This window comes from Pagrus major, chromosome 11 (genome assembly GCF_040436345.1).
Source record: "Pagrus major chromosome 11, Pma_NU_1.0".
Taxonomy (NCBI): Eukaryota; Metazoa; Chordata; class Actinopteri; order Spariformes; family Sparidae; genus Pagrus; species Pagrus major.
In genome coordinates this window covers 14,326,540-14,343,708 of record NC_133225.1, presented here as the reverse complement: position 1 = coordinate 14,343,708, position 17,169 = coordinate 14,326,540, and the positions used below count along the sequence as shown (strand labels likewise).

General features: G+C 38.4%; 2 protein-coding genes across 2 annotated transcripts; both read right to left on the bottom strand.

The window, feature by feature from the left end:
• Window positions 1-485: 485 nt before the first annotated feature.
• On the bottom strand, window positions 486-4,985 carry sac3d1 (SAC3 domain containing 1). The gene is made up of 4 exons (XM_073476554.1): window positions 4,945-4,985; window positions 3,088-3,502; window positions 2,275-2,557; window positions 486-1,610 (listed from the first exon to the last, which is right to left on the bottom strand). The coding sequence occupies exons 1-4, from the start codon at window positions 4,971-4,973 to the stop codon at window positions 1,144-1,146; spliced, it is 1,194 nt and encodes a 397-aa protein (XP_073332655.1). The 5' UTR covers window positions 4,974-4,985; the 3' UTR covers window positions 486-1,143.
• Window positions 4,986-7,570: 2,585 nt separating this feature from the next.
• LOC141005115 (HAUS augmin-like complex subunit 8) lies at window positions 7,571-11,498 on the bottom strand. Its single transcript, XM_073476875.1, has 10 exons — window positions 11,389-11,498; window positions 10,950-11,014; window positions 10,402-10,463; window positions 10,004-10,130; window positions 9,645-9,755; window positions 9,443-9,546; window positions 9,126-9,284; window positions 8,778-8,919; window positions 8,167-8,308; window positions 7,571-7,938 (listed from the first exon to the last, which is right to left on the bottom strand). The coding sequence occupies exons 1-10, from the start codon at window positions 11,451-11,453 to the stop codon at window positions 7,812-7,814; spliced, it is 1,104 nt and encodes a 367-aa protein (XP_073332976.1). The 5' UTR covers window positions 11,454-11,498; the 3' UTR covers window positions 7,571-7,811.
• Between the last annotated feature and the right edge of the window lie 5,671 nt (window positions 11,499-17,169).

Below are 17,169 nucleotides of genomic sequence, written 5' to 3'. Positions count from 1 at the left end.
CGTTCTCTCATATTTCAGCATTACAAATTGTGAGCGTCCTCCCACTTCAAGCTCGCAAATGTCACTGTAAAGCAATGTTTGACATGGAGGGAGAGAAAAAAAAAATCCCTGCAACTTCTCGCTTCCCCGATTGTTCCTGGTGATCTCTTTCAAGTCGGTGGATCTGTTTCTTTTTTTCCCCCCTCTCTTCTTTCCGGGAGGCGATCGGCGTCAGTCTGCGCTCCATTCACTTCAATACCTCCTCTCACTTCTGTGCTGCGAGAGCATGACTAACCCCAGTGTGTGTGTGTGTGTGTGTGTGTGTGTGTGTGTGTGTGAGGAGCCTGCTGCAGCTCAGACCTTTTTTAAATAACCTGCACATTTCACATACTTCTGCCTCAGCTCACTTCCAGCCACAGTTAGTTTCCTTCCTTGGAAAACAACACAAGACTGCCAAACTGGAAAGCACAGGGTAAAAAAGAAAAACACAAAATAAACACTTTAAACAGGATTATCTCAATTTTATTCACTTACTTTTCTCCTACTTATTGGAGTGCATTGAGGAGGAGGTCCCCCCTTTACAGATATCTGCTGCCCTCAAGTGGCAAATGAGTTTAAATGCAGCAAAGTTGAGATAAAAGAACCAAAACATTTAATGTAGAAAAATTTATTGAAATCTGAGGTACTGCATTGATAAAAATGATTGAACACTGTTTCACAGCAGGTTTTCTGAAATACAGTATGACATTAAAAAAACATTTGACTAGTAACAACGTAACAGTTATTCACATCTTAAAGTAAATCAGGCAGCAAGTGCATGATGATGAACAAGCACATCCAGAACCAAGAGGGAAGACGTTTTCTGAGCTCGGTCTCTCTCAGGAAAAGCACGGCAGACCCTTAGCTTAACGACAACCCCGACCCCTGTGTTGAACATGATTGATCTAAAGAATTTCATTGGGAAAACGTACTGGCTTTGGACATCATTGAAGGAAACTCTGAGGCTCAAATCCACAATAAAAGAAATACAAAGATTAAACCACATGACAGAGCAGCTGCACTGTTGTCTACCCATGGAGTGACAAAAGCAATATGATCATTTCCCTTACAATACAAATAGAGCCTCACATTAGCTGTATTGCTGATTTGCTCTTTACATTTGTCTCAAGCGCAACCGTGAATGATGTTCCCAATGGTGAGGTCTCTTTGTTTCTCAGCCACTATGTTGTGATACAGATTGCAGTGCAGGTCTCCTTGTGCAGGCTCCGCAAACCCAGCTTTGGAGAAAACCACTTGGTTCTCCTGGTTCACCTCCAGTCCATACGCCTGACAGAGATGGGCTGCGGGCAAAGTGTCTAAGGACAAAAGCTGAGCAAGTCTGTCAAGAGGAAAGCGACAGTTGCGGCTGCTGTATCCGTGGCTGTATATTAGCAGCAAATCTCTGCGGCAGGCCACCAGGTGACGGTGTAGAGCACAGCTCTGCATAAAGTTCAACCTCTGAGCCAATCGGAGCAAACGTACAGGGTTTCGCTCCAGGAAAGCTCTGTTGATGGACAGAGCGAGTGTGACGGCAGGGGAGCTGCGGAGCCGCTCAGGGAGCTCCATGATGTGCTGCGAGGCTCGAGCTGAACCTGGGGGAGACGAAGGAAAGAAAACAAGCATGAAAAAATTATCCTAATCATGTTAGATGGACATCTTTCAGGTGACCACCCTTTTTTTTTTTTACTCTTCATATAACTCAGACTCAAGTTCACCTGCCTTAAAGCAGCACTATGTAGTTTTGGGGAAAACATTTTAATCAGAAGAGAAAGATCTTCATTGACTGATTTTTTTTACGCCTAAACAAACTAAGTAAACAAACTTTATTCGTTTTTGTGACTTAATAAACTGACTAAACAAGTTAATCTTAAAGGACAACACAATTTCATACTATTTTACTTTGTTTATATGTGGCAGACCCTGCCACCTTTCTAGTTCCAAACAGTGTTCTGTTTTTTCCCTCAGTTATGTACAAAATAAATACTTCTGAGTTTGTATTATTACCTCATTAATATTGTAAATATTAAAATTCTGAGTTTGAATTTCTTCTCCAAAACTTCATAGTGCCCCTTTAAAGTATAATGTGAACAAAATCTCCTTGTTCTATGTGAAAACCACTGACTGTGGCTACACTCTTTGTTGTTAATGATTATTACATATTTTTCTATAATTTATATGATGCCTCGACATGCATGCAAATACATAAACGCAAAATGTTTTTCAAGTACGAAGCTATTATTAAACAAGAAAACCAACCTAAGTTGTATAGGAGACCAAGAGCCTGGAACTCTTCCTGGTTAGGATGTGATCCTGTTCCAGTTGCGTAGCAATCCAACAGCCAGCTCAGGTTCTCTTGTAGGTGTGTGTCGTTGATTCGTGGGTCGTACAGCCGCAGGGGCTCACCACATAGCCGATAAGAGGCATAGATGAGGAAACGCACCGTCCGCTCCAAAATGGCCACACAGTCCAACCCAGACACCCTCTGGATGATCATGTCCTGCTTCACTCCACGCAGTCGATCAAAGACAAAGCTGTACACCTGGAAGACAAGTTACTCTTTAAGAAAAAGATATACATTGTGAAGAGTTGTATTTATGTGTATTCATGATTGCAACTTCAATGGTACAGGGTTCTTAGTTCTTAGTAACTAATTAGCCATGTCAGGATCAATTTTACTACAATTCATCCTAGATCCATAAATTCTTACTTCAGTGTCTCTGATATTTATGCAAATTCTGTTGCCACTGAAAAATCTGTCAGTTTGTTAGGCACCATGATACACTACACACAGGTAGTGCTATGTAAAAGAAGTGTTGTTCAATTAACAATTGCACCGTGCATCCAAAAACCTACTATTTGCCCACTGCTGTATGTTCATGTTATGCCCTTTTTGGTACTCTGAAGAATAGGCTCCTGGATATGAAGCTGTTCTGGTGTGAAGTGATGTTTCAACTGTCATTAAAGGTGTGTAGATAATGCCAAAAAATTAGATTTTAAGCAAACTATTTCTGTAATATATGAGTTATGAAAACTTGGTGACTGGGAAAATGATATGTAAATACTACTAGCCTCAGTCCAAGGATGCAGGTGAGGGGAGGCAGCGATGTCATCAATGAGGTAACACACAGTTTTCAGTAACACAGCAGGTGGACGGAGGTCATAGGGGTTCGTCGAGTCTTTCCCAGCTGCTGGTCTGGAATACTCTTTGACTGCACGCAAGGGGTCTCCCCTGGGCCGTCGAACTTTCTCCATGCCCGCCACCACCTCAAAACGGTGAAGGCGGTTCTGTGCCTCACGGTCCCGCAGCTCGCGAGCAGGGCACATGGTATGGCAGGCCCCCCGGGGCACTGTCTCTTTCCCTTGCTGCTGACGTTTCTCATCCTCCTCCTCTCTCACCTGTGCTTTGTCTTGGCCTCGCCATTGCTCTTGACTCCTCTGTCTACAGTATCCTCCAGTTGGTGCATCTCTCCTCTGAGAATGAGAGCTGTTTGAGGGAAACAGGTTGGTTATTAGTGGAAAATTAATTCTGTTAAGGATCAGATACAATAAACATTCAGGAGCACTGCTTCTTCTCTTGTGTGGTGGCCCTCCTTGACAGCTGACAACCTGTACCAACTGACACATGACTGCTTTTACATACTCCATTCTGCTTTACCTGGGTACGGTTACATTTTTAATTAAGTTATTAATTAATTTAACACAAGCTTAATTTAATAGTTACCTTTATCTTAGTTTACAGAATGCAAATCACATTTTTCCTAACCTCCTGTTCTTTCAGTAGATCACTGATTGACACATAAAGACACAGAAATTTTCACATGAGCTTAAAGGTGCACTATATAGTTTTGTGGAGGAAATTTTAATCAGAAGACAAAGATCTTCATTGACTGATTGTTATTTTATGCCTAAACAAACTAAACAAAACAAACTCTCTTTGTTTTCATGACTGAATAAACAAACTAACGTTAAAGGACAACACACTTTCATACTGTTGTAGTTTTGTATTATTACCGCATTAATATTGTTAATATTAAAATTCTGAGTTTGAATTCTTCTCCAAAACTACATAGTGCCCCTTTAAGCATGTACCACTACCTATGAACCTTCGTGATCTTTGAAGTTAGTTGCACTTTGTTCTTTCAAAATGTACGATAAGTCTCTCTGTCACTATAAACCACCATAACCCACTGCTTGAACTTCAAGCTACCTTGCACAATATATATTCTATTCTAAGTATATATATATGCATGCAGCACATCCCTCATATTTGCTGTGCAATTTCCTGTTTGCTTCCTGTGCAATCTAATGTCTCTGTGCAATTACATTTATTCTTACAGACTCTATTTAGTATACAACTACACACAATGTGTTTATTACATATATGGGTGCAGTTACACAGTGCAATTGTCCTTCTTCTTGGTTATACAAAGTGAAATGAGTAATCAATAAAGTCATATCGTATCTCATATCTATGTTAAGTCAATATTAAGTTATTTCATATCTTCCATAAACAAAACTGAATCTGAAAAACAGTGTAATAGGTGTCATGCTAGCTCTGTCAGGTCTCTTTGATTTGTTTGCTGTATTTTCTGAAGTGATTAAACAGAGGACACGTTACCAACTTTTAACCAGTTGCTAGTTTGTAGCTGGTATCCACTATAACATAGGTGTTAGAGGCTTGTTGTTGTGGTGAGTTCACTGCCAGGCTAATGTCTAGTAGTCATAAACATAGACATGTGTATGGTCATAGCTAGCTACGACAGTTAGCTAGCTACCAACGAGAGCTAACGTGCGAATAGCGTTTATGTAGTCGAACAATACTCAAGTTACACAAAGAAAAACGACAATATACGACAAAAAAGCTCACTTGGGAAGCCATTTTCTACGAAATGTTAGATATATGTGAAATAAATCCCTTGTCCTTACATGCGTCGAGGAGCTCTCCTGCGGTTCATTGGTCTGAAAGAACAGACCGGTCGTCACTTTCCAGCGTCGTCCAATAAAAATGCGTCATTGTTGTTTTGGTGTAACGTCACATCCGGAACAGGCCGCGATGGTTTACAACAGTTGAAGTTGAAATTTTGTCTCCAAAATCTCCAAACATTACACTATCATCAGTTTGTGTCTGTCTGTTATATATATGTATATATATATATATATATATATATATATATATATATATATATATATATATACATATATATATATATATATATATATATATATATATATATATATATATATATACATATATATATATATATATATATATATATACATATATATATATATATATATATATATATATATATACACACACACAAAGACACAAACTGGGAACAGAAGAAAACTCAGAACTGGACTTAACACTGCGTCTATATCAGATCATTAAATGTATAACCTCTGCCAGGGATGTTTACGGAAGCCCTAAAGGGCCATGCATTCATACATTTTATTTCCTCCGTTTTCCCGTGATAAGGAGTTAATTTCATTTGTTTTCTCGAGATCTCGAGTTATTATCTCGAAATAACAACTGCCGTTTTCCCGAGATAACGAGATAATTTTCTCGAGATCTCGAGATAACGAAACTTTGTTTTCCCGAGATAACGATATAATTAATTCGAGATCTCCTCATTAACTACATAGCTGGTCAGCTATGTAGTTAATGACGACATCAGGCTCACTTAGATTGCGCCGCCGATATAGCTGAAGCCTTGCTAACCATCTTTTTAGATTACGCACACTAATGTGTATATTATCTGTAATAGCAAGGCATAATGCTATTTCAGCCTGTGTCAGGCCTTGATTGAAAACATATGTGACGTGGTGATCGATACGCTCCTGCTCCTCTGACATTGCTACACTGAATGATGGTTCCTGCAATGATTTAATATACTACACTATCGTTTTGTTAACTCAAGATCTCGAATTAATTATATCGTTATCTCGGGAAAACAAAGTTTCGTTATCTCGAGATCTCGAGAAAATTATCTCGTTATCTCGGGAAAACGGCAGTTGTTATTTCGAGATAATAACTCGAGATCTCGAGAAAACAAATGAAATTAACTTGTTATCACAGGAAAACGGAGGAAATAAAATGTATGAATGCATGGCCCTTTAGGGCTTCCGTAGATGTTAAATTTTCACCCGTCTGTTTGTTTGTTGGTTGGTTTGTCAACAGGATTACACAAAAACTATTAAATGAATATCCATGAAACTTAGATGGAGGATGAGTCTCAAAAATCACCCCATTAACTTTTGGTGTGGACCCGGATGAAGGGATTTTTTTCATACTTTCTTTAAAAGGTGCACTATTTAATTTTGGGGAAGAAATTTTAAACGGAAGAGAAAGATCTTCATTGACTAATTTTTTAAATGCCGAAACAAACCCTTTGTTTTCATGACTGAATAAACAAACTGGTCTTAAAGAACAACACAATTTCATACTGTTTTACTTTGTTTATATGTGGCAGGCCCTGCCACCTTTCTAACAGTGTTCTGGGGACCTTATTTTCCTCTGAAAACAGCTTGTTTATTCAGTTATGGCAAAAACATATTCTTCTGAGTTTGAATAAAATTCTGAGTTTGAATTTCTTCTCCAAAACTACACATTCCCCATTTAACACTGTGTATTTGTGGACATTTTTGTTAATTTGTTGACATTTTTGTTAATTTGTCAGGGGATAATTCAGGGATCTGTACGGAAGCCCTAAAGGGCCATGCATTCATACATTTTATTTCCTCCGTTTTCCTGTGATAACGAGTTAATTTCATTTGTTTTCTCGAGATCTCGAGTTATTAGCTCGAAATAACAACTGCCGTTTTCCCAAGATAACGAGATAATTTTCTCGAGATCTCGAGTTATTATCTCGAAATAACAACTGCCGTTTTCCCGAGATAACGGGATAATTTTCTCGAGATAACAAAACTTTGTTTTCCCGAGATAACAATATAATTAATTTGAGATCTTGAGCTGTAACATTCATTCATCTCATCAAAAACTAATTTAGTATAGAAAGCATAAACACACAAAACAAATGGAGAAATAGACATACCTACAGTAGTGTTCAAGAACCCATTGGTCAACATGCGTGTGTGTGATGGAAATCTCAGGCCTATCATATCACAGTCATTATCTCGAGATCTCAAATTAATTATATCGTTATCTCAGGAAAACGAAGTTTCATTATCTCGAGATGTCGAGAAAATTATCCCGTTATCTCGGGAAAACGGCAGTTGTTATTTCGAGATAATAACTTGAGATTTCGAGAAAACAAATGAAATTAACTCATTGTCACGGGAAAACAGAGAAAATAAAATGTATGAATGCATGGCCCTTTAGGGCTTCCGTAGATCTGGATGCAAAACATCAGGAATATTTTTGTAACAAGAAACTTGTTCATGAACAACTCTTAAAACTGTTCTCATGAATTGGTTATGTAAAATCCATTCAGATTTAGGTGTTTTTAGCAGCTGCGTTTAACACAACATAAAAGTAGAATACCACCTTGCTGCATATTACTGCTTCTCAATAAAATGCCCATGTTGACGGTTCATTTATATTTTCATTTTTTTTTATTGTATTTCATTAACAATGTTGCAGCTACAAAACAGTGTCAGTCATTGTTCAACACTTGCAATATTTCATAACAGAGATGCTGAAAACATTTCTGACAGTTTACATAAAAAAACAAAAACAAACATGGCACAAATAAATCCAAACTGGGGGAAATCTGGGGTGGAGAGGTATGCAAAGTGCATGTACTGTGTATCCCATGCTGTATGGTGATCCTTCACTGTTTGAGACAATAGAGCTCTTGGGTTCTGGCAGTGCCAAGCCGTTCTTCCTCTGTGGACTGCTGGACATGGATTGTGTGGCGGCAGACCAATGATGACATCTCCAGCAGCTCTGAAAATGCCCTAAGAAAAGAGAAACGCCACTTTTTAAGCACAAGTCCAGCCTTGTCACTCAGGATGCATTTTAGGTGCCACTGAATACTTGCCAAGGTATAATTATTTTTCAGCCATATATATGCAAAAAAAACGCACACATTGTCATGAGCAGTTATGAAAAAGCAGTCATGCAGTGAAACACAGAGCAGATAATATATTCACAGCTTTACTAGGTTTATTTATATGTGCACCTACCCTGATACTTGCTGACTGATATCCTTTGATGTCATTTTCATTTCCCTTAGGCACTCAAGAGAAGTGCTGTTGTCTTTATAATCACCCTCTGTGCACTCCACCAGCAACTTCTCACTCTCCTTCAGGCAAGCCTCAGCTTTATCTAAAATGGATGGAGATAAGATACAGGTGGCTATGATTAACATAACATTTATCATCAGTTCCAGCAAAATACATAAAATATGTGTCATTTGGTGTTTACAAGAGCATACACTGGTACAATAATAATGCAGAGAGATTATTCTAATTGCAATCAGCTTATGTAACAAATCCTTAAAATCCAGGAGCAAACACCAAAGTCTGCCATAGTCAGGATAATGCTGGCTATCTACATTAGAGATTTCTATATTTGTATACTGTTTTGAAGGGGACAGGACTGTGATGAAAAAAGGTAATATCAGATATTTTCCATGCACTAATTAGAATTTACCAATGTCAGAGAAAGTATCAGATTATTTTTTTTAAATTGTTATCTTATGTTTGCAGTGACACACAGTCCTGATTACTTTTACCATGTTCAGTTCTGCGTAACTTTAACTTTTCAATGAACTTTTAAACATAGTAATAACAACCTAGAAATTCCCTTCTGTCCCCGTCAATGTAGAAATTCTTGACAGGCAGCTCATGTCGGGTGGTGTCAACAGCTGTGGCAAAAGACTTGTAGTCTTTTGTGAACTGCTTGGCAGCTTCAGCCACAGGGGTCAGTGCAGCAATCTGATAAAAATATAAATATTAGTCAGAATCATGCATTTTTACATTTAAAATACTTTTCAAAAAACACATTTTTAAACAGATTTTTTTTGATCGGACATTATTATCAAATTAGAAAAGCTAAATTATAGCTCTTTCTAAATGCTAGGAGAATTTTTAAAACGGGCCACATTTTAAAAAGGTCACTACAAAGAAGGTTGACTCCTGACCTGCAAATCCAGCATCTCATTCACTAGCCTTTCCTTCTCCATGAGGAGGTACTGGCGCTTCTTCTCCTGAACCTCATTATGCAATGCCTCTTCTTCCTCCATCTCCTGCAGGATCCTTGCCTCGGCCTCGGCCTTGAGCTTCGCAGTATTGCTCTCCATCTTAAATCAAACATTAAAAAGATGGAGTCAGATCATTCACAGCATGAAGACATGTTTATTCCCCACAGAGCACAGTGGACAAGTCACTAAAAGCTATTCATAGTGTTTTATTTAAAAATTCACTGTTTCCAGCACATCAGATACATTGAGAGACTTACTTTAGCTGTGAGGTAGGCCAGGAGGAATGTATGCATCTCAAGTTGCCTCTTCTCATTCTCTGGATTTCTCTCAGGTTCAACTGCTTTTTCAATCACTGTTTTATCTAAGAGAAATAGATTTTTTTTTTTTTAAAGTTAGCTGTTAAAGGACAACCACATTAGTAAATAATAGCTATCATCACAGGGCTTTAAATCAGTTTACCTTTAATAACTGAAATATCAAAATCTGGTCGATGGCAGTGTCCATCTGAGAAAGTGGATTGTAGAATACTTCTCCCAAGCAGTGACGGTTCAGTGTCACATGACATCCTTGCTGTAAGGAAGATAATAGCTATAATCATACACAATCCAAGTATCAACAATAAACTGTAGCCATTATGAAAATAAAGTCATTTTAAAGAAGATCAGTACTTGGAGGTTAATATAATTGCTGGTAGAGTATACGACAATTACCATACTCATTTGATTTAAATTTACATTATCAAAGTGAGAAATGCAGTTTCCTATCATAAACAATTGTGAGAATGCACATTCACAATGAACACTTTAGGAAATACTTACATGCTGCTAGAGCCTGTGGGGCCAATGAGCGTCTTGGTGGAGTGCCCACCTTTGGTTTGACACCACTGGGTTTTGGTGAGGAAGGCCTCTGCGGCGCAGCCATAGACTCATTTGTCAGCGAATTACTCTGTGCAAATGTGTAACAGCAAAAGTATGACAAGGAAAAACAACAACAACGTTACAAGTGTAATTTTTAAAATATGGCCAGAATTTAGGGGGAACATAGGGGGCAGTATATGACCAGATAAAGTGTGGAGGGGATTTACAGCAGCTCTTATTTTAAGACATGCGAGCTGCACAAACAAAAGAGGGCGATATTATCATTATTTAACTAAGCATTTTGATATTTTATTTATGTATGTTAGGTGAAAACAGAAAAACACAGGAAATAGCATTACCTTTGAAAGAGATGTCTTCTCAGCAGCCTGCATATATCGAGACTTGACAATAGTCCCAGATGCTAAAGATTGATTGAGATATTAATAAAGAAATAAAAAATGAAAATGATTAAACTTAGTTTGCCCTAATTCAACATATCAATGCATAATTCATATTAGAAGCAAGTCAAGATGAGTACATTTACATGATGAGCACATTTAAAAACATGCATGAAATATTTCATAGCTTTCAGGGTGACGGCACAAAACAGAATAAAAACCAGTTTTTAGTTTGGAGGATTAGTTTGGAGTCACTGGGTCACATGACATGGAAGCTATTGAAAAGAAACGCTGAATTTTCATAATAAATATTCATATAAAATAGAAGAAGCAGAAGTACAAAGTACAGTACTTGAGTAAATGTACTTAGTTACATTTCATCACTGCCAAAAGGTCATCCTGTAGATGAACTTCTGAGAGACAGGTATGTGTCATGTTACATTATGTTATATTAACATTATGTGTTCATTACATTCAGACTAGTTTCGTAAACCTATACGAATACTTACGTTTGACACTTTTCTTCCCAGCTCCACTGTTGTTTGCTTTAGTAGCATTGTTCACGCTTTTCGAGCTGAAAACAAACAGAAATGAGCCGTCAACTTAAAAAATGTAGAAACAAGAACCTTTGATTTATTTAGAGGAGGAGCGGAACCCTGGAGCTAAGCTATACAGTTAGCTTAGCTACTGTCAAGATGTCACAAATCACAAGAACACAAGAGGCGTGTACATTTACTTGCTTTTATAACCTACTTATTGGCATAATGGCTGGTCTAGTAGTATAAAAAGATGAAGTTACTGCTAAATAAAAGATAAAATAGCGTGTTAACTAAAAAGACTTTGACTGGGTCGTCTCTACGTCTAATTCTCATAAAAACAAACTGGCCAGAAATTTGAGAAATACACGACAGTCGCGTTGAAGATAGACAAAAATACAATGAGCACTACCTTTTAGCGTCAGTGGAGACACTTTTTAAACTACTTGGCACTGTTGTTTTTCGTCTCGACGCCATAATGTTTTGAAGGAAACCGCCTGCACGCCTTTTTTGTAGTCCGGGAAAAACAAGAGCTGACACTTCCGTTCCGCTTCTCTTCTTCGTCAACATGATTGCAACGCCTACGGAAGCCTGCATGCTGACATCTACTGTACCGGAGTGTGATCGGTCACAGTGATGGTAGTAAATAATCTTAAAAGTGTTTAAAGTAAGAAAACACCAGTCGTGTCTCCAGAGGACTTGCTTGTCTTAACACTGTAAAGGTCCATTGCTGCCATGTTTTGTTGCAGTCCATGGTCCAGTCCTCCATATAAGAGTTCTGTAAGGTCCTTACAGAACTCTTATATGGAGGACTCAAGCTGCCAAAATCATAAATAAATAAATAAATACATGAATAAAAGTGGATACATTATTAAATTAAAAGGAAAATTACATGGGATTGTAAATACATACTTGAATTAATACAGAGGTAAATAAATACAAAGGGAAATTAAAGCAAAAACATCTATTTATGTCAAATTTCATACATTTATTAATGCCAACTTTTACATTTAATTATATTTTTGTCACATTTATTTATTTATTTATGATATCACTTATAGGCTATAGTCTTTTAAGAAAAATCCATGTTATTTTTATGAAACCTCTGTGATATTATTTCTCTTATTTTGATAAACAAGAGAGAGTATTCTGCTTTTTGGTTTATTATGACAGATGTTTTGTATTTGGCAATGCTGCCTCGATTTTGTTTGATTTCCCTGGATTCTATGCTTTCTCACTCTCATGTTTGAGGGCCAGGGGCGAAAAAAATGATAAGCCACCAGCAGTATGCGGTGGGGCACCATCGCGCAGAAATTCATGACATATTTCCAGTCACGAAATGCATTTCACCACGTTTTGTCCACTGCTAGGGCACCCTAGAGGGCACTTTATCATCTATACCATAATCTACCATAGGGGCATCCATGAGGAGCATGCCCCCGTCCTGGTGCCACCTGTGCCTCCACATTTTTTGTTTGGTTGAACGTCACTGACTTTTCACAGACACAGCACTGGTATATTTAATTATGATACTGGGTAACCTTCCAATTTACCTCTGTACCCCTCTCTGTCTTAGCTCTGAGAGTTACCAGCTACGCTCCTTCAAGTGGTTGATTCTTAATCTACACCTGGTTTTAACAGATTTGGGAAAAACTGTATTTTCATACTATGCACCTGGATCATGGAATTTCTTACGAAGAGATCTAAAATTAAACTTGTTAGCATAAGCCAATTAATTAAAAGGGCATCATCAGGAATATGGTGAAGGAGGCATGTGGTTGTTTTTCCTCAGGGGCGCACTGTGTTTGAATAGCTGTTCTGTATTATTGTGTTTTATATGTGGCATTTTAATGTGTTGTGACTGTACTGCTGCTACTCTGGCCTGCTCTCTCTTGTAAAAGAGATTTTTTTTTATCTCAATGGGACTTGCTGGTAAAAGTACTATTGCTATTAATAAATACTTTTGCCTTATATTGTACAGGTTTTAAAATTATTATGTCCAGACTCTACAGGGGCACCAGTCAAGAATATTTATTTAAGAGAGAATGGATCATCTGCTTTGCATTGACTTTAGGGGAAGACTGCAGTTGTTCCTTTAACCACTAGATGGGTGTAAGGGTCTGTATTCACTGCCAGTGTAAGCACACACTCAGTGACAATGCTGTTGAGTTAATATACTTTCAACCTGTACACACTACCTTAAAGATTATGTCTCCCTCTTAAATGTTGACTGAAAATAAAACCAATAGACATTTATGTATCAATTTGTATAACTTACCATTTATTCCCTTATCAGTGTCGTGGGCCGGGTGGAGCTAATCTCAGCTAACAATGCATGGTTTAAAGGCTGTGTGAACACTGAGCAGGTAACCAGACTATCACAGGTATTAGAGCATCCAGTCCTCTTAAGTTACATGTCTGTGAAACACATAAAACTGGAGCACAAAGAAACAGCCCACATAGGAGAACATGCAGACTTAAATCTTTTTTATTTGATCTCGTAAGGCAGTGGGGAGGATAACCACTCCTGTGCTTCATGTGTGCGTCTTCATCCAATGTGTGGGTATCTGCTTAGCAAGCTCTCTTACCTGCAGACTAATGTTCTTTTGTGTGTGTGCAGGAGTCTTAAAGAACATAATGGGTGCTGATCCCACCTGTCTGAGCTGGACTCGGACAACAGCAGGAACAATGAGGAGAGAGCGGGTGTGGAACTGGGTGGTAAACACCGCAACTTCTGCCCTAAGTCTCTTCAACAGACATGGCTCGGGTAGGGGGACAAAACATGTTGGATATTCTTACAGTGAGTTTAATATTGGCTTTAACATCTGCATGGGGATTTTTACTCAGTATCTCAATATTTAATATTCCATGATAGCCTAGTATTTTTTTAAATTCAAGATTTTCAATTCAAATGTGTTTTCTTCTTGTTCCTCCAGATGAATGTTTGAGCTTCACAGTGTAGGATGTATGCAGAGTTTCTAGAAGGCTGTTTTCACATGAAATGTTGAAAGTGTACATTTTTAAGGGGTTTGACTCCTCATCTCCTCGCTTTAAGAAACATTTCTAACGTATTTAAAAAACTTCACAAATGCATAGACATGGTTGATGCCTGCTAGTTTAAAAATGTGTTTAGTAATTACAACCCCTGTCCTTTATAAATGTTAATGCCTTCAGTCGTGCCAGCGCTGCTCCTAGTCGAGTGGTTACAGGTCACAAGATAACACACTCTTACTCGTTAGAACTGCCAGCCAAGTGGTTTAAATTATGTTTTCTTTAAAAGCCTTTGCATACCAAACACAGATGGGATCTCTTTGCAAGTTACGACGGAAAAATTAACACGGAAATGTATGAAAACTGATTTTATGGGTTCTTATTATCGTGAGGTCCGGAAAATTTGTGCTGGGGGAAAAACTATTCAGATGTAGCCTGATGTCAGCAGATTTCTGCCTGCAGAAATATATGTTTGACCAATATAATCCTTTGTTTTCGCTGATGTCCAGGTCAAAATGGGAGAAAACCTTATCAGTTTGGTCTCACAGCATCCAACACTGTATGACAAACACTACAAGGACTACCTAAACAACCAAGTCAAGGACAATATATGGCTTGAGATCGCCCAACCGCTTGGATACATATAACGTTATATGTTGGTCACAGAAAGAGGCTTTTGGCAAGATCGGGTCCAAGGAGAACTTATTGGGCCTCATTCACAAAACTTTGAGGACCAAAACGGATCATGAAATGTACTTATTAACTTTTCAAATGTGGGTTAGAGCCCACAAGTGATTAGAGCATAGAGCTTAGGTCCATACACTAGACTGAAAGATCACCAATTAAAACCCAGACAGTTGGCAAGACGGTGAAATTACTGCAATTTCAGCATTCACACTGCATTTTCGGCAGGAAAGCATTTTCTAGTTGAAGGTCAGATTTCAAGAGGCGGGCCTTTGAGCGTTGTTTATGACATCACAAGTAGTTTGGAAACCGATACTGGTCCAATAATAAACATACACAAGTATGATGTGGGAAATTTGAAGCCTCCAGTGCATATATACTGATAATAGACTTTACAGCGAAGTAGAAGACCTCTTAAGGCCAGCAGTTAATTAAAAATGTGTCCATACTCATTTATTCTGTATTTTGATGAGGAAAAAGGAGTAGGTGCCACTTTAAGGATTTTAATGTGGTAATTATACTTTTTTCCCCTACAAAATCAATGTCGGACACACATTTTTATGTTTGCCTCAATACATGTGTGGAGGGGATCTTTAAAATCATCCTCTAAGCTGTTGGATAACATCCAGGTATTGGAACTAGTTTTATTCTGACCTTTCTGCTTTAATGAATTTTCCTGATAAAGGTTGAACATTTAGTCTTGGCACTCAAACAAATCTCTCACAAATACATGCTTGTATTTATGTGTGTGTGTGTGTGCCGAGCATGTGATGTGTGTGTGTGTGTGCCCTACTCTATCAGTCTGTGTAAAGGCCGGGTCTTATCATTGCTCTCCTCTCTCTCTCAGTGTAATAAAGCTTTGAGGCCGGCTGCTGTGTGTCTGCTGCATGCTGGCTGTCCATCTCTCACCACCAAGCAATGCTAGGACCAGTAGCTGCTTTGAGGTGGACAACAAGTGCTGTTGATGGCGCTGATGTGAGCGTGTACGGACTCTTTTGGACTCAATCAGTAATACTTGTGATTGAATAATATGAATGTTTTACGGTGAGTTGCTTTTCCTACATTTCTCTGAAGTAAGGGACAAGATCCGGTCAAAAGCTGGAGAGCTGAAGAGAAAGAGTGAGAAGTGCACGTTGAAAGACGGCACTGTAGGGACACATGGAGTCGCTGAATGAAAGTCCTTGTCTCTTTTTCGAGCCCACCTCTCTCTGCTCCGAAACTCTGACGTCTAACGAAGGACTCGTCTATGTCACTGTGACCTCACTGATACTCTGCTTTGCCGCTCGAGGACACTTCAGGCCGATAGAAATGCTGGAAGAAACAGCTTTAATTCATGTTCTGAACGACGTGAAAAAAAAATGTCAGCTCTCCTAACGCACATAAGTATGATTACACACACACAGACGACACCACCCATGCAGCCCACACACCAGCCCCTCATTCCCTTTGCGGTAAGCTGTTACTCATCACGACCCAGTCTGCCAGTCTGGTCCACATAGCCTTCCAGGAATGCCTCAAACACACAGTGCCTCATATAGTAAAGCCAACAGGCAGTGTTTGCAGCCTTCAGTTAACTATCTGAACTAAATCACACTGCTCAAAATATGATTATATAATTTTTTTTGCATCTGATTTTATTGGTTATGTATTCAGTTAAAGTTGTAATTGGATTTGGTTATCCAACCATTTACTGAATCAGTTATTGTTTGTCTTTTAATATATACATATATATATATATATATATATATATATATATATATCAAGATCACAATAGGTGGATATGTTTTTTTATGATTAAAGTATTTCCTTTTCATCTTGAGACAGAAGAGCCACCTTAGTGTTCGCTACTGCGTCTCTCCGGAGCAGACAGGTGCATGATTTCCGCCGTTTGCTCTGGTCTTGGTGGCCCTTGTTGTACTTTAGGATGGACCTAACCAGTCAACCAGGAGCTCCCAGTATTAAAGAGGCACTATGTAGTTTTGGAGAAGAAATACAAACTCAACAATATTTATTTTTTCCGTAAATGAATAAACAAGCTATTCTCAGAGGAAAATAAGGTCCAGAACACTGTTTGAAGCTAGAAAGGTGGCAGGGTCCACCACATATAAACAAAGTAAAACAGTATGAAATTGTGTTGTCCTTTAAGTTTGTTTAGGCATAAATATCAGTCAATGAAGATCTTTCTCTTTTGATTAAAATTTCTTCCCCAAGTAGTTAAGCTTCTCTCTGTTGGCTAACCATGGTACGCATTGGAGTATAAGCACAGAGATTACATCTTACATCTACCCTTACACTATCTCTGTGAGCCATTTTGTCCCTTTAAATTCACAAACACTTTGGGTTTGCATTTGAGCGTCTCACCCTGAGCATGACATTAGACTAAAATGGACACCGTGTGAATATGGTCTATGCCATGGCAGCACTTTGAGGTGGGCAAGGCTATGCAAATCTAGTCCCTAGAGATAGATTAAAATGTGTTAAATTAGTGCAATTTAGGGGTGACTTTTTGAATCTGTTT